The 25,728-nt window shown below is 45.9% G+C and overlaps 1 protein-coding gene across 4 annotated transcripts in view; it reads left to right on the forward strand.

Moving 5' to 3' along the window:
- DUSP22 (dual specificity phosphatase 22) overlaps nt 1-18,715 on the forward strand; it is a 59,056-nt gene extending 40,341 nt beyond the window's left edge. The window contains exons 4-8 of one of the 4 annotated variants that reach the window (XM_084872264.1): nt 3,315-3,364; nt 13,486-13,560; nt 15,720-15,891; nt 16,341-16,413; nt 18,221-18,715. In XM_084872264.1, coding sequence (XP_084728390.1) covers nt 3,315-3,364; nt 13,486-13,560; nt 15,720-15,891; nt 16,341-16,413; nt 18,221-18,267 — 417 coding nt within the window. In that variant the 3' untranslated portion in view covers nt 18,268-18,715. Of the gene's footprint in view, nt 1-3,314; nt 3,365-13,485; nt 13,561-15,719; nt 15,892-16,340; nt 18,174-18,201 lie in introns of those variants that run through there. The other 3 variants (XM_084872263.1, XM_084872262.1, XM_084872265.1) reach the window with 3 other exon arrangements.
- Nucleotides 18,716-25,728: the final 7,013 nt, after the last annotated feature.

Below are 25,728 nucleotides of genomic sequence, written 5' to 3' on the forward strand. Positions count from 1 at the left end.
CCTTAGAAACTTCACAGATTGAGATTCCGCATCTCAATCCCAGTCAGCAAAGGAAGGAGGGAGGTACACCACAGACCAAAGCATCCTCCTCCAAAGATGCCTTGTCCCTCCTCATCTGCTGTAGCTCAGGAAGGAAGGGGTCCCCTTTGTCATTTTCCTGCCTTGTGGGGCTGGCCTCCTTTCCTTGTACATTATGCCTAAAGGAAACACAATGCTTTCTAACCACATTGCTGCTGGCATTTAATGCTCTAAATAAGCTAAGATTTTTTAGCCTCCCCTTCTTGCCACTTTCTTTCTTTCCTTCATTTTTTCTTTCCTCCAATATATGGGCTAGGCTGACTTTAGATTCTGCTAGAATCAAGTGGTTGCCCATCAGCATGTGTGACAGGCAAGCGTCTTCACTCTCTGTGAGGGGAACCACCTCAGCATTTTTGATTAATTTATGTTGCTTGGACTGATAATCACAATGGAAGGGAAAGTGGGAACCTGAAAATCCTCTTATCCCTCTGGAGTATTCTGAAAGAGGTTGGAGGAAGTGTCTGGAGGAAAGAATTTCACAAGCTTCTGGGCCTGATCCATGGCCAACTCTCACTTAAAAGTAAGAAAAAAAAGTGAGTCATTTCAGTGGCAGATATATGAAATGATCAGTGTATGATCTACACCAACAAGCTTGTTTGGCCTTTATGGAAGGAAGGAGTAAAATGACTTCTTTTTACAGTATAATGTCCATTTCCATTGTCTTTCCCTTTAAATTACTGTGCCAATACCTGTCTGATTTTGGAGGTGCTTGGGAACTTTAAACAACTACCTCAGTCCTTCCTCAGAGCACAGCACCGCATCCAGGGAAACAAGGACAGAGACAGAGGGAGCAATTGAGGACCACAGAGCCAGACATGAAGGAGGAAGAATATGCTGGTTTGCTTTCTTCTGGCAACTAATCCTTAATTTTTATCCTTGGTGCATTAAAGCCTGTGCAAACTCATATGAAGTGTTCCCATCTGAACAAGCAGCGATAAAACATGTCTTCTTCAAAGTCCAAAGGACCGTTTGTTCGGAGATGTAATGATTGACTCAAATCTGAAAAAATATATGTATGGGAACTAAGTAGGGAATTTTTTTTTCCTAGCCTCTCATAAAAGTAAGAGACAGGAAGTGGAATTCTCTCACTTGGGTCTTCATGGCAGACAACAGGTTTCATGCTGAGTTTGCATCAGCAGGAATGGGTTTGCTGAGAGCTTGTTTATAGTCTCCTCAGAGGAACTGGAGAAATAGAATTTCAGCTGAAATTTTCTGAACAATACCCAGACTACATCATACAACTGGCCCAGTGAGGTCTGGTGCCACCTCTGACACCATCTGCACCTGCCAAACAGGTGCTTTCTACCCATTCTACTCTTCCCATGTTCTGTTTCCAAATCTGCCTGGTGTGAGTTTGTCAGATGATGAAACCCGGCCCTGAGTCTGCACTCTAAAAGCAAAGGAGGTTGAGAGATATAGTTGGTGTGGACTTCGTATTGAGAAAGTGGGGTTCATTATGTAAGGGAGCATCAAAATGTGGAGCTGTGTCCTGGCTGGATTGGCTCGGTTGGAGCTTTGTGCCATGCACCAAAAGTTTGCAGGTTCAATTACCAGTCTGGGCAAAAACCTAGGATTTAGGTTCAGTCCCCAGTTGGGATGTGTAAGGGAGGCAACCAATCAATGATATTCATTTTCTCTCTTCTTCCCCCTCCTCCTCCTCCTCCTCCTCCCACTCCTCCTCCTCTTTTTCCCCTCTCCCCTCTCCCCTCTCGGTTGGGTATTAACTATGAACCATCATATCATGGTTTGATTCGGTGGGGGCACATGCCCAGTTTGAGCGCTTGATCCCCAGTTGCGGGGAGTGGGGGTACAAGAGGAGGCCAATCAGTGATTCTCTCTTCTCGTTGATGTTTCTATCTCTCCCTTTTTCTCTCTAATCAATACAAATATATATATAGATTTTTTTTTTAAACGTGAAACTGTGACAGGGTTTGGGGCAGCCACAAATTTAGATGTTCCTTATAAGACTACATTAGTAAGTATAGCATAGATATTTCTAATGACAGGAGTCAATAGTAAAATTTTAATAAACAACTGCAAACTTTTCAAAAATCCTAGAAGACATTATTTTATGACTTTGTCTGCTGAGGGAACTATATGGTCTAAACCCGGCTAGCAAGCCACATGCGGCTCTTTGGCCCCTTGAGTGTGGCTCTTCCACAGAACACCACAGCCTGGACGAGTCTATTTTGAAGAAGTAGCGTTAGAAGAAGTTTGAGTTTAAAAAATTTGGCTCTCAAAAGCAATTTCAATCGTTGTACTGTTGATATTTGGCTCTGTTGACTAATGAGTTTGCTGACCACTGGTCTAAACTATTCTACATGCTTGTCCTTCATTTACTCTCTGACATTGGTTTTTGTTCCAGTTTCTGATGTGTTCCCACACACTATTTCTAAAGATACAGTGGCAAGAGTCCAGGAGGTTAGGCTACCAGGAGAAGAGGCTTAAAAATGGTCCATCTAAGTTTTTATGAAGCCAAGGTTGCTGAGACATTTACACTTTATATTTTCACTTGACACTGCAAACCTTTTAAACTATACTTTAAGTCCCTCTGAAGAAGAAACAACTAAAATTTAATAAAACCGAAATTTAACCTGGTTTTTATGCAGCTTGAATTTACATAAAAATTCTTAAAGAGTTTTAATAAATTTTTATATGAAGTTTTTTTTTTTCTCCAAACTGTTTATTCTTTTAAAAAACCTATTAGTTTAGTAAATAAGTTTTGCTTTTCAGGAAAGGAGACATAATAAATCACATTATTTCCCATGTATAGAAACTCCTTCTATCAGGTAGGTACATCAGTGAAATTGAAATATCCTCATACTAAATTTGATAAAGAAACTGTACCATAATGTTACAATTTTTAGATATCATATTAAGGTTTTTACTACCAATGGATCCTAAACAAAATTGATAAAAATGTGGAACATATAAACAAGCATCTGTGGTGAGGGCTCTGGAATTTGTACCACTTACTGGGAAGCACCCAGTTATTTCACTTTTTGATATCCCCCTGTCCACAAGCTGTTTCCAAACCGGAGCATGAACATTTGTACACACAGTCATCATGGAAAATAATCAGGAACCTTAATTAAAGAGTTTTTCCCAGTTCCTTGGCAACAAAAGATGAGTGAAAAACTTCTCCTTTTTATTTTTTTGACCTTAGTAAATAGTTCCTTCAAATATTTTTCTATACTACATATCATCTTTTAAATTTATTTTTTATCATTCTGCAGGGGGTTAAATACCTGTGTATTCCAGCAGCGGATTCACCATCTCAAAACTTGTAAGTTGCTGTTTTTTTATGCATTATTTGGAGATATTAAAAATGACTAAAAGAATGCAACATCAAATAAGAAAAGGAGAGTAGAGTCTTGGGGCCACGGGACCTTGCTGCTGTGCACAGCTGCTGCCTCATCAGAGGGGATGGGAGGCCCACGCAGGTGTGACCTGCCCAGTGGGGCAGCCTGGAGCCAGAGGCATGCTTTGTTTGCTGGTGGTCTGTACAATAACAGTCTGTAAGAAGAGTCTGGTTTTTAAAAAGAGGACCTCATATCAGACCGTTAACATGCTCAACCTTTCTCTAGCAGCAAACCCTTCCAGAAGCTGTGGGTTTTGTGTAAAGAGTGCATCCAATAGAAATAGACTGTAAGCACAATGCAGTCACACTTGTAATTTTGAATTTGCTAGGAGGCATATTAAAAAAGTAAAAATAGATCAGTGACAAGAATTTTAGTAATGTTTTGTTTACAAAAGTATATCTAAAATCCTTCCATTTCAACCATTTGCTAAGTGCTTTTTAAATGAGATTATTTTCCTTTTTTTTTTATTTTTTATACTAAGTCTTCAAAATCAAGCAGGCTTTCTTTACGTTGACTGTACATCTCAATTCAGATCAGGTTTATGTCAAGTATTCCACGGCCACATGTGGTTAGTGGCCACTCTGTGGCACAGTGTATTTGTTAAGTCTGTTTGAGTCCAGTGAACAGATCTTGCTGGTTTAGGAAAGTCCAGTCCTCTGTTTCTTCACAGTTGAATACATTTTTGACACAGTTTGTCTCTATAAAGAGAAATGTGTCTTTGCTATCTTTTCAGATAACGGCAATCACATGGAGACCCGTAGGAGCAGGCTTTGGTAGAATGGAGGACAGGTCTCTGGAGACCTAATGCAGTTATGACTCTAACATTCACACTCTTTAGTTTCCAGAAGTGATCCAGAAAGGCCATGACATGGAGTAAAGTCTTACTGAAACATGGATTTGAACCTTGCAGGCTGAGAATATGGGAGCCAAAGTAAAGTACTTAACCATTCAGTGCACTCACAGACCCCAACCTCTGCCTCTGAGGTTCGCCTTCTGCTGTTATTGGAGGTCAGATACAATAACCCTCCTAGAATTACATATTATTTCTTTTCATCAGGAAAGTTGAAAGCTACGATAGTGTTTGTGAATTTGGGATTCCATAGGCTTGTCGGGACACATCCCTTGTGATTCTCACATTCTGTTGCCTGCAAATCCTACACATCAGAAGTACAGACTGCAGAACCCTACGTGTAGGATCCCCAAGTATCTAGCCTCTATAAAAGTGGAACACTAACCAACCTTGATTTTTCACTGCTACAGAGAAGAGAAATCACAGGCTATGCAATAATTTTGTGCAGTCTACCTGTTTGAGAAAAAAAAAAAATGGGTCTAGACGCAGATGGATTGATGTGGGGAAGGATGAGGGGGATAGGTAGGGCACAGGTGGTATAGGGTTAGGTCAGGAAAGGGCAGGGGAAAATTGGAAGTGGGACAAATACATTCTACCCAGGGCTCATGTTTTCAAAGTGACTCTCCATATTTCCCAGGAAAGTCAGTCTTTAAGATTAGTGGAGGAAGGATTTTACTAAGACCACTAGGAAAATAGTAGTAGCTTAGATCTGGAGGGAGGAGAAGATACTTTAGAGAACTTCCTTGGTTACGAGTCGTGCCAAGAAACAGAAGTGGTTGGGAGGGCATGGTATGTACGGAAGGAAATGAGCCACTGCCTTTCTCTGAGCCCACAGCAATCTTCTGTATTTTGGTGGAGTATTTTTAGAATGGTTGCTTTGCTCTTATCTCAAACTGAGGTTCTGACATACTGTTGAATTTGTCAATACCTAATTGGCTCTCTGACTCTTTGAAAGAATCAAACTGTAGCACATCTGGGCATTTGCTGTTAGGACACATAATCACGTGCACTTTGTGCTGCCCCTCAGGGTTCTCAGTGCAGCTACAAGTCAATCGCTGGGCTTGCCAGGATGGGACCCTGACTTTCCATGTGAAGATAGAGTAGTGAGTATCCTGTGCTATGTGGACAAGTAAGCAGTAGACCCAAAATTAGAGGTCTCAACTTTAAAACAAGTTTCAGATACCTTGGGTAAATCAGTTCTTTCATCTGAAAAAGGCCTGCCTTTAGAATTTTTGGAGGTTAGATCATATATGTGAAAGTGTTTTCTATGAACTCTAAGAACTTTTGAAAAAAGGAGGATATTACTGTGTCTTGGGAATTATAGAAAAGGTACTTGAAAATAAGTTTCAGTGTTTAGGCAGTCTGCTTCATTTCCTTGGAAGGTGTGCTTGTGGAAAGGTCAGGTGATAGGAGCAGGCAGCAGCCGCTTCTGGCAAAATTAGCCCAGTCACCATCACCGTGGAGCCAGAGGACTAACCCATAAGATTTGAATTGGGTCTTATCTATGCCAGGTAGGTACAATGATGTTGTTAAATATGTGTGGTTTACCTCTTTAACCCTCTCCTTTTATTTGGATGAAAGCATAGTGTGGGAGAGGAGTTTGCATTTGGGAGTTATTGCAGCAGCCATGTTTGGGGCTAATGATGCTAGTGTAGAGAATGCACATTGCTGCTATTGGAGTGAAGACTTACCAGAGCACAACCTCTGTTGCAATTGAAAAACTGAGGCCAGATCATAGTTCACCAAAAGACAGAAAAATTGGCACTCTACTTCTGGGAGTTAGGCACACAGGCATTTGTGTGGGTCTTTACGGAAACTTATTTTGAAATCCTTCATAATACCAACGCTTATGCATAACGTTTTGGGCATGGTTCTATAAGTTTTTCTTGCTCTACTGAAATTAGATGGAGATTATGGAGTTAAGCTGAACTTTGAGCATGCTTTGTATGTTAAGACAGCCTATGAAATAGCTTTTCTCTTTACCTGTTAGAAATGTTTTATTGGGAAGCATCGCATGCTTTCTAAACCAGCAGTCGCCAAACTTTTGGACTTCACAGGCCACCAGTGGTCCTCGGACCACCACCTGTTGGTGACCGCTGTTCTAAATGGAAGCGTGCTTCAGAATATAAGCAGACTACTAACTTACTCTTGCAGGCAGAGCATTTGACTTTGTCTATATGACATATCTCATTTTATGTAGCCTGTAAATATTAGGAACATTTGAAGGATGGAATGAACCTTCATTTCTGTATGCTCAACCATTGTGGGAGGTCAAAAGACAAATAATCTTAATGCTCTTGCTAAAAAAGAAAGAGGGATTGTGTCTCTGGGTAACCCAATTAGAACTGGTAGTTCTTTAGTCCAGCCACTTGTAATTTATGATGCCTGTGAGTTCCTATATTTTTTTTCTTTCTATAGAGGATATTGTAGTAATAATAATAATAATAATAATAATAATAATAATAATGCCTAATGACCAAGATTGGTAAGGTTTTAAAATATTTCAATTTATTTTAGAGAAAGGGAAAGGGAGAGGAGGGAGAGAGAGAGAATCATCAGTGTGAGAGAGAAATATTCTTTGACTGCCTCTTAGACATGACCCAACTGGGGATCGAACCTGTTGCCCTCACCAGGAATTGAATTGGTGACTTTGGGAGCATAGAACAGTGCTCAACCAACTGAGCCATACCAGCCAGGGTGAGAGTCCCTATATTTAATGACAAAATAAATTCTAGAAAACTGTATTGCTTATTGTTTTAAACTTATATTTTAAAAATTATTTCCAACTTTGAATATAATTTAAGGTTTTATATCCTAAATCTTTACCCACAGATTTCTATACAAACCACAGGAATTCTTCTGCTAATTTTTATCTTTTGAAACATTGCTGTCACTTGGCATTCAGTTGCTGCAAATCTGCTGCTCAGAAAGGTCAATTCTCTGTCTAGCAAAGGGTAATATGCTAATTAGACTGGGAGACCTTCCAGGTGACCCTTCAGATATTTTTCTGGACGAAGCCATGGTGGCAGGGCTGAGATAGAGGTGGTTAGAAGCCAAGATGGGAGGGCAGTTGTGGGTCATCAGGCCATTGGGGAATGGGGCATTGGGGGTGATCAGGTTGGTGAAGGGGGCACTGTTGGGGGTGAGCAGACCAGCAAGGGGGCCAGTTGGTGGTGAGCAGGTCGTTAGTGGGGTTCAGTTGGGGGTGATCAGGACAGTGGGGGGAGAGGCGGCAGTTTGGGGTAAGCAGGCCAGCAGGGGGCAGTTGGGGGTGAGAAGGCCAGTGGGGAGGGTAGGTAGGGGCGAGCAGACCATCAAGGGGGGCAGTCGAAGATGAACACACTGGCATGGTGGGAAGTTGGGGGCGAGCAGACCAGCAGGCAGAGTGGGTAGGGGCAATCAGGCAGGCAAACAGGTGAGCAGTTAGGAGCCAGCAGTCCCAGATTGTGAGAGAGATGTCCAACTGCCGGTTTAGGCCCAATTCCTGTAAACCGGCAGTAGGACATCCTTCGAGAGGTCCCAGATTGGAGAGGGTACAGGCCAGGCTGAGGGACACCACCCCCTCCCCCCGTGCATGAATTTCATGCATCGGGTCACTAGTTAAGGGAATAATTCTTACTTTTCATCTTCTCCTTTGGTCAAATACAGGGAGCTTGGTCTGTGCTGGGCAGTCAGCAGCATTCTCTCATTATTGTAAAGGCTTCATGACATCCCGGGGTTGGGGAATCAAACAGATCTCTAAACTGCTTGAGGTTCTCCTGAGGAGAAGAGGCATTAAAGTACAGAGAGCTGATATTTAAAAATTCAGTAAAACTTTCTTGTCTCATTGTACCTCCCTGTCTTTTTTTGTATTTTTATTTAGTGAAGCTGATGTCCTCTGTACTCTCTCCTTATTTACATTTTTCTTTATTTTCATTATTTAAAAAACAATTTTGCAAGATAAGAGCTAAGTGGACTTCGGTGGCCTTTCCAAACAGATGCATACACATATGAGAACTTACATACACGTGCTCACACATGGCTCCTAAAAACGTTTCAGTCTATAGGAAAGAAAAATACATGGAAAGTGTGTATTGCATTTTTCATAAGGCTTTAACTTGAACTATTTTTTAGTCTTAGACTATGCCTTTCTAGGGTTTTTAGTATTGAACTATTCTTTGTGAAATTATCTTGTACTAGATGGTAAAGAGGTTTTTTGTTTTTTTCTTGGGTCTTTTGTTTTTTTTAGATTGCTTTTGTCTGTCCAGCAGGTGTGGCTCAATTGGTTGAGTGTCACTCTAAGAACCAGGAGATCATGGTTCGATTCCCCACCAGGGCACATACCTAGGTTACAGGCTCAATCCCCAGTGTGGGGCATGCAGGAAGCAAATGATCAATGATTCTCTTTCATTATTAATGTTTCTATCTCTCTCTCCCTCTCCTTTCTTCTCTGAAATCAATAAGAATATATTTAAAAATAATAATAATATAAAAATAAAATATAACCTTATCTGCCAGAATGAAAAGTAAGGTACAACCAACCTAATTGAACAATGGGCACAGGATTTGAATAGACATCTTTCCAAAGAAGACATACAAATGGCCAAAAGACACATAGAGGCCCAGTGCACAAATTCAGGTGGCTGGCCAGGGGGAGGAGTTGCAGGCAGTTAGTGGGCCGGCCCTGCTCTGCCCCCTGGTCATACTCCTAGTCGAACTTCTGGTAGAGGGGACAATTTGCATATTAGCCTTTTATTATATAGGATATTCAACATTTCTAATTATTAGGGAAATGCAAATCAAAACCACAAAGAATAGCTATTAGCAAAAATAAATAAGAAATGCTAGGGAGGTCGTGGAGGAAAGGGAAACCTTGTACACTATTGTATATTAAGACTAGAACTACCTTATGACCCAGCAATTCTACTTTTGAGTATTTGTCCAAAGAATATGAAAACACTAATTTGAAAAGATATATATGTACCCCTATCTTTATTGCAACATTATTTATAATAGCCAGGATACGGAAGCAACCCAAGTGTCCATCAATAGATGAGTGGATAAAGAAAATGTGGCATTTATACACAGTGGAGTATGATTCAGCCTTAAAAAAGAATGAAATCTTGCCATCTGCAACAACATAACTGGACCTAGAGGGTATTGTGCTGAGTGAAATAAGTCAGATGGAAAGACAAATACCACATGAGTTGGAATCTAGAAAACAAACATATAAACAAAGGACCAAAAAGCAAAATAAAACTAAAACAAACTCATAGATACAGAGAACAGATCTGTGGTTACCAATTGGGAATAAATGAAAGGGAAAGAGGAGATCAATTATATGGTCATGGATGGTAACTAGACTATTTGGGAGTGATCACTTTGTAGTGCATACAGATGTCAAATTATAATGTACAGCTGAAACATATAATAAAAATAATTTTGAAAGGAAAGAAAAATATGGTATATACATTGCCCCATTTTAAAATGTTGACAGTACAGGAAATATAGCAGTTGGGGAATCGCTGATATAAATGTGAATTGGCTTTTTGTGTTTATGTTATGCCAGTGCCTTTGTGGGTGCAGAATGTTCCTTCCTGCTGCTTCTGGGGGGGAGGAGGGGAGAGTTTCGTGGCCTGTGCCCCAGAGGGAGGGCCCAGACAGGGCCTGGGGGGCCTGGACTGACATTTGCTCACTCTCTAGAGCTGGGGCCAGGTAGAACACTTCTCCCATTTGCTATGGTTTTCTTAAGCATTCCTTTTTGAGGAAAAATAATCTAAGGGTGCACACACATGTTCATACTCTGTTGAGGGGAAGGAGAAGCTCCCTCACTCCGGCGGCTTTGCTGACTGTATGGCTGCTGTGAGTAAGCCCAGCTGCCATCAAGGTGCTGGGCCATCTCTGGGTTTCTGCTCACGGAGGCAGAGTCCTCACAGGAAGGACTCCTCATGCCCACAGGGGGATCGCAGCGACCAAGACTTGTATAGTCTTGGAGTACAAAGATGAATACCATATGGTGTGGCTTGGTTAGACCCACCCACCATCCTTTCTGGGAGCTCTCTGGAGATCAGGAAATGGCTGGCCCTGGTTCTGGTCTCTGGATGGAGAAGGAGGGGTTGGGGATGTGCTGGTCCACAAGGAGGCCAGCACAGACTGAGGAGGAAGAAGAGGAAGGGCACCTGGGCAATACAGTTATGGGGCTGTTTGCTGAGCCCGATGAAGGATATCTCGGCTGAAGTGCCCTCTGTCTGCCCAGTGGATTCCCTCTGGGTGGTCACCAGCAGCAGCAACAGCATTGTTGGGTGAGTGTGGAACATGTGGCCAGGTGTTCCCTCTGGGTGTCAGCAGCAGGCATTATTGGAACACGTGCAGGCCGTGCTTTTCTTCTGAGTCAGCAGGCTGGCTTGCTTAGTCTAGAATGTCTCCCAAGTTCTTTGTGTGGAAGCAAATACACAATGAGGAGCAGGAATAGGGAACCTGTGTTTATGGAAGCAGCTTGTGGTGAGATGGTGCCTCAGGCTATGCTTCTGCTTCAGTCAAAGGGTGGAGCAATATCAGGACCAGAGTCCTGGGTATTTCCCACTGTGGAGGAGGGTGTTTAATGGCCAGGGTTTGGGCTTATGTCATTAGCTTCCCTGGAAATAACCCCCCACTCCCTACACACCAAAGCAGTAGTGAGCACGCCTGCCTCCTGGCTTTTCTTGGAAAAGGCATTTCTAGGAATGCCTGCTTGGCTTGGCCTCGTGCCTAAAATGTTATGAGTCAAGTTTCGTAGTAGGGCTCTGAGCAGGCATTTTATTGGCATTGTTGCACCCCTGGGCCAGGCACCCTGGGCTCTGCAGGGTGCACAGGAGCCCTCCTAGGCTCCTCTGCACTTGCACTGGATACAGTCAGAGCTAGAGGAGTAAGGGTCTGGGGTGGGGGGCAGGGACAGAGTAAGGGCCCATCCTCAGCCCCTCAGTTCCTTTACACACTGTCTCTAGGCCCTGGCAAACTTGGATTTGCACTCCTGACCACACCCATACCCCCACCTCTTATTCTGAGATGTGACAAGGCTGCTCTTGAACCCAGGTTACACTCCACAGTGCTTAAGACCTAGGTTCCATTGTGCAAATACTTGGGGACGTGCAAGTATAAAAACTGGATATACTAAGGTGTTCCCACTCTGAAGTTTCAGCAAAAGGATTCGTGTGTCACCTTTGCAAGATCTTGATGATTGCCGTAGCACCCACCTTGTCCCCAGACAGCAAGGCCTGCCTGCCTGGTGGAGCATTGTTAACTCCTGTGCCACTGGATGCTTTTGCAGTGCTCCCAGGCAGTCTGTGGTTTATGCACTAAAGCAGTTGTCATTTATTCCTATATGTGCTCTTCTCTTTCTGGTTGCTTTCTTCTTCCCTGCTGTCTTATCCCAGATGCAGCTTTCCCACAAAGGACAGGCCGGACCACAGGCTGTGGCCTGGGAGGCTTCTTCAAATCCCCTAGATGTCCCAGTGTGGCTGGCCTGGTGACAATTGCGTGCACACTCCAGCTGCACCCTTAGCCACTAGCCTCCAGTCAGGGGTGGGCCTGGATTCTGGGCTGGCTGTCAGGCTTGGCTCTATAGTCAGACCCACCTTCCCCTGTCCTGTCTCCCCTGTGCAGTGGCCTCCAGAGGGGGACAGGGCACACTGTGTAAACCACGAAGCGGATTGCTGACAGCAGCCTGTAGCCACTCCTAAGCCAGAAGAGTTGGCTCCATGTGTTTAAAACAGTTGAATTAGTTGCTGATATCAGGAAGATTGTATTTGGCTGTAGGTAACAGAATATCTCATTGACAGCGCCTTAAGTTATAAAGATACTTAACTCCCTGACCCAGAAGTCTGAAAATGGGTGCTCCCAGGCCTGGGCAGCAACACCTTGATGTCCCCCTACCATCCTGTTACCTGTCTACTCAGAGGCCTGTCCCCTGTGGCCCCAAACATCTGATACAGTTCTAGGCAGGGTGCTTACTTCCAGTGCCCTAGCAGGAAACCTGGGATTGCGATAGCTTTCCTTTTATCAGGAGGAAAACTTTCCCAGAAGTCTCCACCATGAGCTTTCCCTACACTTTTCAGCCAGAAAATGAAGAGAAGAGGGGATTCTGAAGACTGGGCTCGCTGCTGCCCAAGGAAGTCAGTGCAGCGGAACCTGCTCCGCCACCTGCAGAGCCTGAGGGTTTCGCTGCATGCTCCCCATTGTTGGGTTTGCTTGAGAAATGGAAGACTGAGCACTGAGCCCTCCATCAGCCTACAGCGCCTGGCCTTTGGGCTGGTTTCCTCCTGGCCTCCTCACCCCATGCTTACACCCCTCCACGCCCCTCTCTGGCTCTGAGGACTCTCAGCACCAACAGCACTCAGATGTCAGGATTCCATCAGGAAACTTTCCTTGCCCACTTTATACCAAGCCAGTCTTTGGCAGTAGAGTTACAATGCCGAGTCACTTTGCAGATTTATGCCTGTCCCAGAGCGGCTAGGCTTCTGCACCTAACACACAGAACTTCTCTGCAGTCAGTGCCTGTGGCAGTCATCGCACTGCACCTGGATTTCCGCTTCTAACTAGATGCATGGCAGCAAAGCTGAGGGTCAGAAGTGAGGGTCATGGCTTATCGTCCTAGAGAACTTTAGAGTCCATGGAGCATGTTGGCATGTAAAACATTATTCCCACTTACAGCAGAGGTTAAGGGGAGCCAAGAGGCTTTCCTGAGGCCACGCAGCCACTAAGCTGCTGAGTGGGTAGGCGTTGGAGCCGCAGTTGTCATTTCCACACAGCTCTTCTGTCACACAGTTGGGACAGGAGGAGGCCGGTGTGGAAGACTTACTGGTTATTCATTGTCAGAAGTGCACTAGCTTATTGGACTTAGGGAGCCTGCATAACGTGGGCATCTTCCTCACCAAAGTGGCTGTGGGGTTTCCGGTATGCTGCCGAGCATCAGGGGGCCAGACTGACCGTGGGTCTGGGCAGAAGCCACCCACCATGACCACCAGTCAGTGGCAATAGAGAAATTCCAAGCAGCCCAGATGTGGGCAGCACCTGGCCTCAGTCCCCTATGTCTCAGGGCGTGTGATGGGCGTTGACACTCAGGCAGCTCTGCCCGACAGTGTGGCCGGAAAGCTGTACGGCTGAGACCTAACAAACCTCAGGTGGACTTGTCATCATGTGTTGAGTACATGAATGTCACTTCTCTCTTTCTCCCCTCAGGACAAGACATTTCAAAGAAAGTATTAAATTCATTCACGAGTGCCGGCTCCGGGGAGAGGGCTGTCTTGTCCACTGGTATGTATGCCTCTTGCCTGATAGCCATTCAGCTTGGTTGATCCTCAGGGCTTCCCTGTGTGCAGTTAATTATTTTATCTCCTAATGGTATTTTTCCTCTCTCAAAACCTCAGACACACACCCCACTTGAGTCTCCTCTTTGTTCAAAACTATTCAACACTGTTGGCCTTTGTTGAGAGAGAACCCTAAAACTTAGGATTTTCGTCTTCACAGGTAGGACTTTTGTAGGGACTGTCAGGCCCTTGGACAGCAGAGCCTTTGTGGCCAACCTCTGCCATTCCATCAGAGCAGCCTCCATGGAGGGCACAGACTGTAGGCTCGTTCCTGACCCCTCAGGGTCTTTCAGAGTAGTACAGTTCCTTCCACAGAGCTGTGATTATGTGTATGGTGTGTAGCACTGCGTCACTGTAGCACCAGAGTGGCGGCTCCCTCTCCATCTAGGTTGGGACTTTGTGTGTGTTTGGCTTTGAAAGGATCTGAATAGACTTAGAATTAAGCAGTTACATACAACTGTGCCCCTGGATTCAGCTGTACTCTGGGTGTAGATATAGGTACATATTGATACATGCATGTGTATACACACTGCAGAGTAAGGGACTGGGCTAGGTGGAGCTGAAGGACAGCACACGGAACCTGGCACAGTGTGAGCTCTTCCAGAGCGTTGGCTCTCCCTTCACTCTCATTCTTCTGTCTTCATCTGGCAGCATCACTAACCTGTGTGGGATCCAGCAGCCAGCGTCTGGAGCCATGCTCGGTGTCAGAGTGCAGGCTGAGTACCTGCCTCTCTGCCTTGAATGAGGCACGATGTTGACCAGCAGCTCAAGTCCCTGTTGCAGCGAAGCTGTCTGGAAATACACAGTGGTGCCACTGGGTGTGCCTCTGCTGAAGTGGGAGGCAGCCCTGGTGGTAGAGGGGGTCCAGTGCACAGTGTCCACAGGGGTCATTCATGAGAACTGTCATTTGTTCTAAGGGCCAGGAACTCGTCATGGGGGAGTAGGAACATAGATAGTTTGATTGCTTAAAAAAGGGTGTTCTGCAATTTTATAAAGTCCTTGAAATAGTGTGTTATTTATTTCACTTTTAAAAAGGGTAAGATATGTTATAAATACAAATGGTGGGTTTTGTAGCATTGTTTGCATTTTCATTAAAGCACTTTGGGGCCATAGCTGGTTTGGCTCAGTGGATAAAGCATCAGCCTGCGAACTGAAGGGTCCCGAGTTCGATTCCGGTCAAGGGCACATGCCTGGGTTGCTGGCTTGTTCCCCTGTAGTGGGTGTGCAGGAGGCAACTGATCAATGATTCTCTCTCATCATTGATGTTTCTATCTCTCCCTCCCTCTCCCTTACTCTCTGAAATCAATAAGAAATATGTGTGTGTGTGTGTGTGTGTGTGTGTGTTTGTGCGCACACGCACATGCGTGCATGCGTGCATGCTTTAATGAAAATGTGCTCTAATGAAAATGCAAACAATGCTATCACTTTAAGGAGTGTTGTAGGAACTCCTTTCTCTACTTGGACTCTAGGGTTCCAGGTTGCAGCTCAAGAGGATGTATTTTTTAAAAGCTTTCATCATTTCTGAGGTAAAGCCTTAGGGAAGAGAGATCGCATCAAAGTGCTTTATTAGTGTTATTACCGTATTGTTAATATTATTTATATTTAACTATCTGTAGGTCTCATAGTCTAGGAATTTATATTTCATACAGCTGTGCAAATCTGAATATAGGCTTTTCTCAAAATGAGAAATGTGCTAAACTTCCCCATCAGAAACCGTTACTAGAACACTCCAAGTCTGACGCAGCACAGCCTTTCCTTGACCACCTTACTTTGCATATGCATTTACAATAGGACCCTACTCAGCCTGCTAGAGACACGTAACCCTTACTGCCCACAGAGCATACACCATGGCTCAATTTCAGAGCACATGTGTGTGTGTGTGTGTGTGTGTGTGTGTGTGTGTGTGCGCGCGCTCTCAGGTCCTCTGCCTGGTTGTGTCCCTGGTTGAGGGATTTCCAGGTAGCATATTGGCTTGCTGTCCATGCTCAATCCAAGGCAGGAAGACTCTAAAATCGGGTCCATAGAGTCCTTACTCTAAATGGATCAGAAGGTAGACTGCAGACCCTAAACCTTCCTTGCCCACGGGCCATTCTCTTGGCCCCACAGCCTGGCCGGTGTCTCCAGGAGTGTGACTCTGGTGATCGCGTACATCATGACCGTCACTGACTTTGGCTGGGAAGATGCCCTGCACACTGTGCGTGCAGGCAGGTCCTGTGCCAACCCCAACCTGGGCTTCCAGAGACAGCTCCAGGAATTTGAGAAGCATGAAGTGCATGAGGTAACTGTGCTCCGGGGACTCGGGAGGTACGCAGAAGAACCTGGGAAGGTGCCTGTCTGTCCACACACTCCTGGAAGCATGGGGGTTGAAGTTAGAGAGGCCCACAGAGAACATCTGGTCCAAGGACACCTCACCTGCACCCCACGTGAAGTCCTCCCTGGTCCCTTGTTCACTAGCTCCAGCCACAGTATATCGTCCTTTACCATCTTCCTTGGGCCCTGTGTACTTCATTTCTCTCCCTGGGGGTCAAGTGCCATTTTTCTAGGTTTGGCTGATGTTCATGCCAAAGCCTTGAAGAAGCAGTGATTTATCTTCTTGACACTGCCTGACCAACCACAAAGCTGTGACTGCCCATGCCCATGTATTTCCCAGTTTGTATGTAACGTATAAAAGTCTTACATGCATGCTGGTGTGTGTGTGACGTTTGCTTTTCTTTTCAACTTCTTCAGTACCGGCAGTGGCTGAAGGAGGAGTATGGAGAGAACCCTTTGAGGGACGCAGAAGAAGCCAGGAACATTCTGGGTAAATATAAAGAGCTGGGGCGCACGGAGGCCCCACCCGGCACCTGGAGAGAGAGCAGCTTTCAGGCCCTGTCTCCTCTGGCCTACAGCAAGTACCCTACGGAGACCTAACACTGCGACCTGGTGCCTGCCTTTCTGCCAGGCGCCTGGTGTGCTGGGAGCCACCTCGCCTCGGAGGACAGGAGGGAAGGGTGGCGAAGAAGGTGGATCCAGGCTCTTACCCAGGACCTCCCCAGCCTTGCCTCAGGCCCTTCCACACTGTCTTCCCAAAACTTCTGCATTGTCTGGAGGCTGCTTGCTTTCCACACTGTCACTTGCTCTATGAGGGTCAGTGTGCATGTGTGTGTGTGTGTGTGTGTGTGTTTGTGTCTGTGTCTGCATGTGTGAGTGTGTGAACAGTGCCGAGCACTTAGTCCACACTGCCAGCTGCTACCACCCCCTTTCTTTTGTCCAGTGCTCCAAGTGAGGGCTTTCCTGTCAGCATCTGCAGTGTTGTGCAGCCAGAAGCCATCCTTGTCTGAGAGCACGCACTGAGAACTCGGGGCAGTGGCTGAAGGCAGCAGCCCCCAGTATGCAGGTGGCTGTGGCAGGGCAGCAGGTGGCCAGACTTCCTCTGATATGGCTTCAGGGGCTTGGAAGGTGGTGGTGGTCAGAGTTCTGACCATTGCCTAGACTTAATGAGAGTGCCCCAGGCCTGGACTTCCTGCTGCCTCAAGTCAGGTCTCCTTGCACCCCATCATGTCCCCAGGTTCTGCGTGGTATTTGTTCTCTCTGGCACCCACTGCATTTTAGTCTCATGGGGAGCACTACCAATTCAGCCAAAGCTGTGTGCCCAGAATGTCCTGCCTTCCTCTTCCCCTCCACTTCACTCTCTCCCAACCACTTGCTGTCTCCCTCTACAAGGGGTTCTTCGAAAGGCTTGCCAGCACCTTTAGGTATTGGGAAGAAAGAACATTTATTAGGCATTGTATCAGTTTGCATTTAAAACTACATTTTTAAATGTGCACTTATTGCGCACCTTTGTGTATGCGGTGGATTTTATCTTTGATCTCAGCTACCTCATTAAATGTTTTTTGAAAAGGTGTTTTTCGTGGTTCCAATCAACTCTGCCTCATAGTTGAAGATGTTCGGTCGTGATTGTTTTCTGAAGCCAAAGGGAAAAGCATCAGTGTCACTGAGCTATTTAAAGTTTCTGATTTGGGCTCCAATAATGCTTTCTGGTGGGTAAAATTCCACAACCAGGCCACAGCCAGCAGGCAGCAGAGCACCTATAGCTGCATTGTGAGCCAGCGGGCATGTTTGTGTACCCCAGCCTTTGTACCAGCTCCAATGCTTCAGCGCGCGGAGCCATGGAATGGAAACCCATCCCTGGCTTCTACCTCAGGAGGTGCGGCACTCTCTTTCTCTGATGCTGCCATATAAGGAGTCTGAGTAAGAGGTGTTCCGTGCTTTGCAGGGTGTGTCGCAGGTGAGTTCATGGGGGATCATGACAGTGACATCTCCCAACTCCACAGGCCTACAGGCCCCAGGTAAACATCCTGACTGTAGCCTCTGGTCACGTGCTTCAATCTCCCAGCTGGCATATCTCTCTTGGTGTGTCAACAAGAAACATGGCCTTGGCCTTCCTACATACAGATGAGACAATTTGCCTATGAAGTACATTTAATGTAAATATGTTAACTAGAAAGTATTGAAGATATCAGATTGAATGCTTAAACATATGTACATTTATGAACATCAAAATATATTCCTATAGGTCTTGATATGTTGTCTTACTATTTGTTGCCAGCGCTGTTCTTTCTCCGCAGCCACACCAGGCGTTCTGAAGTACTGGGCCTTTCTCAGAAGACTGTAACGCACCTGAAGTCGGAAATGCTGCAGAGCCACCAAGCTTAGTCTGGTGCTGCCAAAAAGAAAACCTAGAGTTTAAGTGTCCAGAACTGTTTTGTGAACTTGTCTGTTTGTTTTTTTAAATGGAGTACCTATGTAATCGTGTTGTTACATGTTGAGCACTGAGGACACTCTTTAGCGAGAGGACCTGTTTTTGTGTGTGTGTGTTTTGTTTTGTTTTTTTTTGCCTTAATTCCAGCACTGCGGCGATGCCTTGACCACAATCTTGGTGCCTGGGCAGCAGTCTTCGGCAGTCCTGCTGCCATCCTGACTGTAGCCTCTGGTCACGTGCTTCAATCTCCCAGCTGGCATATCTTTCTTGGTGTGTCTTACCCATGGTTTGTGTTCTCCATGGTGACAATTACCAACAACTACACACTTTTGTTAATAAAAGGTAGTATAGCCACATTTAACTTTGTGTTCAGAGCATCCTTCCTTAGCTAAGGCATGGGTGGTGCGTGTTCCTGCCTGGGAGGGCCATGAAGCAGGTTTGGAGCCTGCTCCTCCAGCACAGATGCTGACTTTATTTTAGAGGCTATTTTCCACTAAGTGCAGCAGGCACTAGGAAATGTGAACTGATTTCTACATGGGAGTAAAGTCAATCATCCATGAAAGCAAGAAGTTCAGAAACAGGAGCTGTGTATTGCTGCAATTTAAGTTGACTTTCTACATTGTCCTTGTTTAAATCCGGTTGGGGAGTAGGGGGTTCTGGGTGTAACTTTTTACTTCAGGTTTGGCTTGAACTGCAGGCAGGTGTGCATGGGCCCCAGACTACCAGCTTGCCATATATTCCAAGTTACTGCTTCCAGGGCCTGGAAGCTCCTGATGGGGCTGGGCGTGCTGAGAGCTGTGTTGGGCTATTTTGGAAACAGCCCCTGATGGGTGAGATGACATGGCATTGATTAGTTTGTGGCATAAATGTTCTGACTCAGCAGGCTTGCCTAGGTGCAGCACAAGTACTTCTGAGACCTCCCAGGTGTCAAACCTCTGTTAAAATAGTATTGGCATCCTAGTGGATAAAGAGTTGTCCTGCAAACTGAAGAGTCCTGGGTTCCATTCTGGTCAAAAGCACATGCCTGGGTTGCGGGCTCGATTCCCAGTAGGGGGCGTGCAGGAGGCAGCCAATCAATGATTCTCATCATTGATGTTTCTATCTCCCTCTCCCTTCCTCTCTGTAATCAATAAAAACATTTTTTTTTTAATTTAAGATAATTTGACTATGCTTAGATGTTAAAGGCAGAGACCTCGTTTCTGCCCTGGTCAGGCCCAGTGTTGAGGTCACACTTAAGATGGGGGAGTAGTGGACTCCTGTTGCCCCAGGGCCTTGGTTTGTGACACAAGATGGTTGTGACCCGGGCAAGTTTTCATAGGCTATTTTTTCTGCCACTTACTTTTGTACAGATCCTTTCCAGCCTGAAATTCAGAACCATGACCTACAGTGAATGTGATTTAACTGGGTCACCTGCTCTAATCTCCACTCCATCCAGGTATCTGCTCACTCCACTCACCAACACTATATTCAGGTTTCTGCTCGCTCATTCCACTCACTTCCACTCCATCCATGTATCTGCTCATGTACTCCACTCACCTCCACTCATTCAAGTTTCTGCTCACTCACTCCACTCCATTCGGGTATCTGTTGATAAACCACCTCTGCCAAATGTGATTCTTTGACCTAAATCATGTTTTTCAGAGTACTGTAACTAACCCTGAGTGTCCTCACAGTCCTCAACCGCGTTTTTGCTTTTCCATGAGGATGGTTTTCCACTAGTGGCTTCTTTAATGTATTGGGTTCTGGTTCTTTTTAGTTTTCATCTCAATAGGGAACCCCACTTTCAGTGTCTGGAACTGCTCACATCACTCAGGCAGAGACAGTTTATGAATTCTAGTGAGAGCCTATAAATCCTAGTTATTGTGTGTGTGTGTATACGCACTCCGCTGTGTTTTACTATTTTGAGTTCTGTTTTAGAGAAATTCTTAACCTTCAGAGAGTTCTGTCAGCAACATAAAGGAGTGAGTAGAGCTCAGGTAACTGGGCACCAATGGAAAAGGCAGAGCTTGTGTTGCACAACACGAGTTGGTCACGAAGGCTGCTCTGCAAACCCGCCTCTCACCATAGAAATGGGGAACACACTGTCAAGCCCTGTGATCCACTAGACGGCTCCTCCCATCCTGACTCTGAGTTATTAATAATTTTATTAAGAATGTGCTTTCAACATGCTGTATTTATACATGTATTTAACAAGAAACCACCAAGACTTCAGAGGGAAGTTCCTCTTCCCTTTCCTTGTATTGCCAGAGAAAGGGAGAAACTGAGAAAACAAGAAAAACTGCCTTTGACTTGTTGTGGGAGGCTTGAGCACCTCAATCCCTTCTTGGGATCTAGCAGGGACTCCTCGGCCCAGGCTCCGGAGTCATTAACACCCTGGCTGTGTTTCATTATGCGTAGCTATCTTGACACTTCTTTCTCCTTTCCCTACTCCCGCTGAAAAACTGTGACTAATAACAGAGCATAATTATTTCAGCTATTATCAAAATTAGTGTTCCGTTTTGCACCTTGGGCTTAACCACCTTAATGAGTATCTGACTAAAGGTTGTAAGTGTGCCCTGTCTGTTTCTCTATCGGGAGAGAATTACCAGTGCATGTTTGAACATCTGCTAGTGGGGTTTATTTTGGCTGCAGACCTCTATGCAAACTGTTGATCATAAAGAGTTAGTATTAGTAGTTCCTGAAGCTTCTCGTTCAGGTCATTCGAGTTGGTGCCAAAAGAGCTATTTTAACAGGTGACTGAAAGTACTCAGCCGCTCAGTATTCTAATTGAGTGTGATGTGGAGTTTATTTTGAGGTAGAAGAAACTTTTTGTGTGGGATTTTTGTACAAAGGCCTGTTTAAGAAAACTAGGTGGGAGTTGGGGAGGGCATTGTTTTTTTTGATCTAACAATCCCTTCTAGGAATAATGCAGATTGAGATAGCTTTTGGAAACAATGCTAGTCACACCATTTGCTCATTTGCCCAGCTTGACCCAAGGAGATCACATCAGCTTACAGTGGCCTTCCCACTTAGCTGCTCAGTCCTCCAGGACATACATGTACCCAGCAGCATGCATGAATGGAGCATTACAACCACCATGGTGTTGGCCCCTCTTCCCTTGAGGTCTACATACGTCCATTGTCTTCCCCTTAGCCTCATGCACCCACCCCCAGAAGTGGCCAGAAACAGCACAAACAGGAACCGTACTTTCTGGTGAGCAGGTTTGCCTTTTGCTGCTCGGCTCTGGGTTTCCCCAAGGCTCTGGTGGGGAACCTTTTTGGAAAATAAAAATCAAAAAGACCTCTACATTTGCACCAAAGAAATGTCACCTTCTGCTTTGCAAAGGGTGTGCCCTTCGCAATGAGAGGCCCAAGTGGTACAGAACTTCCTCAGAACAGGAGTCCCTAGAGAGGCTTGTCATGTGCAGGTCAGATGTTCTGATTCTGCTTGGTCTGTGTTGAGCCAAACTGATGTGGTGACTGAGGGAGAGGCAAGGTGTGAGGAGGAGTGTTACTTGACGTGGTGGTGACTTGCATCACTCCGAAAATGAGCTGCATCCCAGCCGTCTGCCTGCTGTCACTACCTGTCTTCCTCGAGTGCCCATGGAGTAAGTGTGGGGAAGGGGCCATGTTTAACAAAAAGGAGGCTGAAGTATTGAACCAGTGAGCAGGCGGGTAGGATGGTCACATGGCAGGCAGGCTTAGATAAGTCCAGTTTTATCCTGGTTCTCTGGAATACCTTGGGGAAGTCCTGGAGGAGGCATCCCACACATGTGGGCAACTTCTTCTCAAGATTGGCATGAAAGAAACTCCCTGGAAGGGGTGAGCAGTGCTGAACGGCACCCTGTTTGGTGGCACGGTGCTGTGTCAGAGCCACTCTGCCTGCAGCCTTCCTGGATAGTAGTGTGTTTGTCCAAGAAGCCCCTCCTAATCCCAGAGACATTTCATCTAGATAGCAGAACAGCCAGCCCCATTCAGCTGTCACTGAGCATTGGTGTGTGGCAGGCATCCAGACTTGTAGGATTCATTTTAATGTTACCCCCATTTTTAGATGAAGAACTCAAATGCTAGAGATCTTGAGCATTACCTAGTCACAGAGCTAGAAAGTGGCCAGATGAGGACTGGCATCCATTTGAAATGCCAGTACCACCAGGAAGGCTTGACTAATGAAATGCTCACAACGTTCACCAGCATTGTTTTCTGAAGATGGATTTCCATTAGATTGGAGGCACTTTGGCTGCCACACACACCTCTGACCAGGCATTTCTGACTAGCCTGGAGGAGCAGGCAGAGAGCGGGGTGAGCTGAGCCCCAAGAGGCCCTTCACAGGAACCCAGAATGGCCCCTGTGTGGAGTGGGTGGCATCAGTGCCTGGCCCCCTAAGCAGATGGTCTTGTGGCCTGCATGTGCCATCATTATTCAGATTGAGGCCTCCGATGTCTGGTGAGAGTTTTACAGAAAGCTTGGGGATTCTATGATGAGTGTCTTCAATTGAGTTGAATAAGGACAGAGCAGAGGATGCAAGAGTGGACATTGAAGCAACCCGAGACTGGCAGGATGCCTCCCAACCCTCAGGGCTGAGGGGCAGGGCCAGGGAATGGGTTTCCAGAACCAGTAAGAACAGGTAAGAGCCAGGGTGCCCACACAACAGGGTGGGTCTGTGAGAAGTGTCAGAAAGGCTGGGAGAGCAGGGTACATGGGTTCACCCCATATTCTCCTGCCCTGCCTCTCCTACACAGATGGACACTGGCCAGCAGGGCAGAATGCACACTGTGCGTTGTGTGGGGTCCAAGCAGGGGAATTGCCTTACAGCCAGCGTCCCTAACCCTCAACTTGGGTGTGGCAGGTAGAGGAAGTATCACTGGCTCCCAAGTATCTGAGTGTCAACAAGCTGATAATATAAGTTCTCCCAATGCTTTGCCCCAAAAGGTGCTGTCTGGTCACTGGCTTCACCTTTAGAAAGCCTAGAAACATGCTTGCCTGCCATACCCCTCCACTAACCTGTGCTTACCTTGGGCCTGCCTGGAGGAATGCCATCGGGCCAGCGACATCTGGGCCTCTGCTAAGTACTGGGCCCCATGGCAAGACCCTCGCTGTGAAAAGCAGGGGAGGCCCGTGTCCAGTGCTGCTGTCAGCCACAGTGCCCACAGCTCACCAGGAGCCGCTTCACGAAGTGCTTCACAGTGCTCTGCGCAGACTGCCAGGAGAGAAGGGAAGAGCTGGGCAGGCAGCCCTGTCTCCTGAGACTTTCTAATTGAGTTGGGGAGAGGAGGCAGCACTCCTGACTATTCTGCAGGGAATAAATGCATGCTCTGTGGAGCGTGCCCTGCTGAGTGGAGACCTTGGGAGCAGGGCAAAGAGCGTCTGGACAGAGGGTGGCATGCAAGTGAAGGTGTAGATGGGAAGGAATTCAGTGATTTGGAAGCTGCTCTCAGAGGGCCTCAGGGAAGGTGAGAGAAGCTAGAGGTGGGCAGTGGAGGGACAGGATTTACTTACTGAGGAAAGTCCTTATCCTGTAAGCTGGGAGCAGCCATGGGGGGACTTGGATTTGATTTGCGCTCATGCTAGACAGGCTGGAGGCAGGAGAGCAGTTTGGAGGTAGAGGATCAGGCATCATAACCTGACTGGATGCCCTGTGGGACTTCTCCAAAGAAAAATCTACCCAGAGAGGCGGCCAGCAGTTAGACAGCCACGGAAGTGAGGAGGCGCTGGTCTGCGTTGGTCACCAGAAGCAGGAGCAGAGTTTGGGGCAAAAGGCTGTTGCCAAGTAGCTCCTGCCATAGACTAGAGTGGACGGGTGGGAGCTGGGGGGAGACGGGGGGGCGGGGGCAGGACTGGCTGAGCAGAGGGCCAGAGGCCACAGGGCAGCCCCCCTCCTCTTCTTGAAGCCTGGGGACAGGTGTGGCTGGTGGCTAGGATGAGGGGCCTGGAGATTGTCACTTTATGGCCCAGAGTGGCCAGAACCCAGTCAGGGCACTCACCAGACTCACAAGGTGGCAGAGCTCGGCTGCGCCCCTGGACACCAGGTGCTAACCTGTAACCTTTCAAACACTTCTTCACAAAGTCTCATACAGTAAGACTTCCTGAAATGCTTTACCCCCAACTCCAGTGCTGCTCTGTTCCTTCCAGTGCTGCTGAGTCACTGGGGTCTCTGATTTGAAGCCCCCTCTTTCCCCCTCCTCACTCCTCTTTCTTCTCACCTCCCCTTCCCTCTCCCCTTCTTTTCCTTCACCTCCCCTCCACCTCTGCTCCTCCTCTCCTTCCCTTTCCCCTTGCTCCCTTCCCCTCTTCCCTCCCTCCCCTTCACCTCCCCTCTACCTCTGCTCCCCTTCCCCTTCTCTCAGATTAGAGCTGGGTGCCTTGGGGAAGCAATAAAGAAACCCCAGAAAGTAGGGAATTTCATCGATCCTCCTCAGCAGCCATCAAGAGTGCACAGAGCCCCTCCACTCCCAGTACAGATGTGGAACATTTATAAAACAATGTTTAATAGCTAAATGTTGGTCTATTTTTTATTACTACCACAAGCCAGCAATCCTAAAGAGCCAGTGATAAAATATGGCTCCTGCAAAAATTCTTCCGTTGACCTAAGTTCTAAGTCTTAACAATGGTGGTGTCTACAGTGGAGTATTAATAGTACACTTCAAACATTCCTCTACATCTCCTTTAATTAACAAGGTATTCTGAACTGAATAGAATATGCTGAACTCCCAGTTGGCAAGCAGGACTGGCACATGGGGAATTTTTTTCAGTAAATTCCGGATGATGTGGAATCAGAGCACCATGGGGCAGTTACATCTCCAGCCCCTGTGATGTGCAGAGTAAACTAGAACCAGCTTGGTCTGCTACTTCAGTCTGGGGTTCTGAAGCCACTGCCTGCCTGCCTGTCTTTACAATGTTTTGACAGCAAAGGTATTTGAAAGCCACTAGAATTGATCCCAAAGAAGCATAAACATGCTATTTATAGAATTTGGTGTAAAATGAGATTTTTATTAGTCTCTCAATCTCATTCTTTTGTATAATACTTTTCGTAACTATTTGTATATCTGTTACTTAACGTGAAAGAAATTTTTCAAAATTCAAAACAAAAGTGTTTTCTATCAATGATGAATGAAGACAAGAGTGACATAAAGAGAAGTTCAGTTTTAACAATACACTTACAAATTTGCAGAAGTTAAGACTGAAAAATAAACTGTAATTCATTAATATGATAAACCAACATACAGGTTTATGTTTTTTCTCATTTCCCCAAATATTAATTATTGTAATTTAAAAGTATTAGTACATAAATATTTCTTCTTTTCACTATTACATTTTTTGTTCTTATTTATATATTGTCATGATAAATAGAAAATGCTATAAAAGAAGGTTTTCACAGAATGTATTTCTTTTCTATCTT

Source organism: Pipistrellus hanaki, assembly GCF_964339955.1.
Source record: "Pipistrellus hanaki genome assembly, chromosome: 2".
NCBI classification, from domain to species: Eukaryota; Metazoa; Chordata; class Mammalia; order Chiroptera; family Vespertilionidae; genus Pipistrellus; species Pipistrellus hanaki.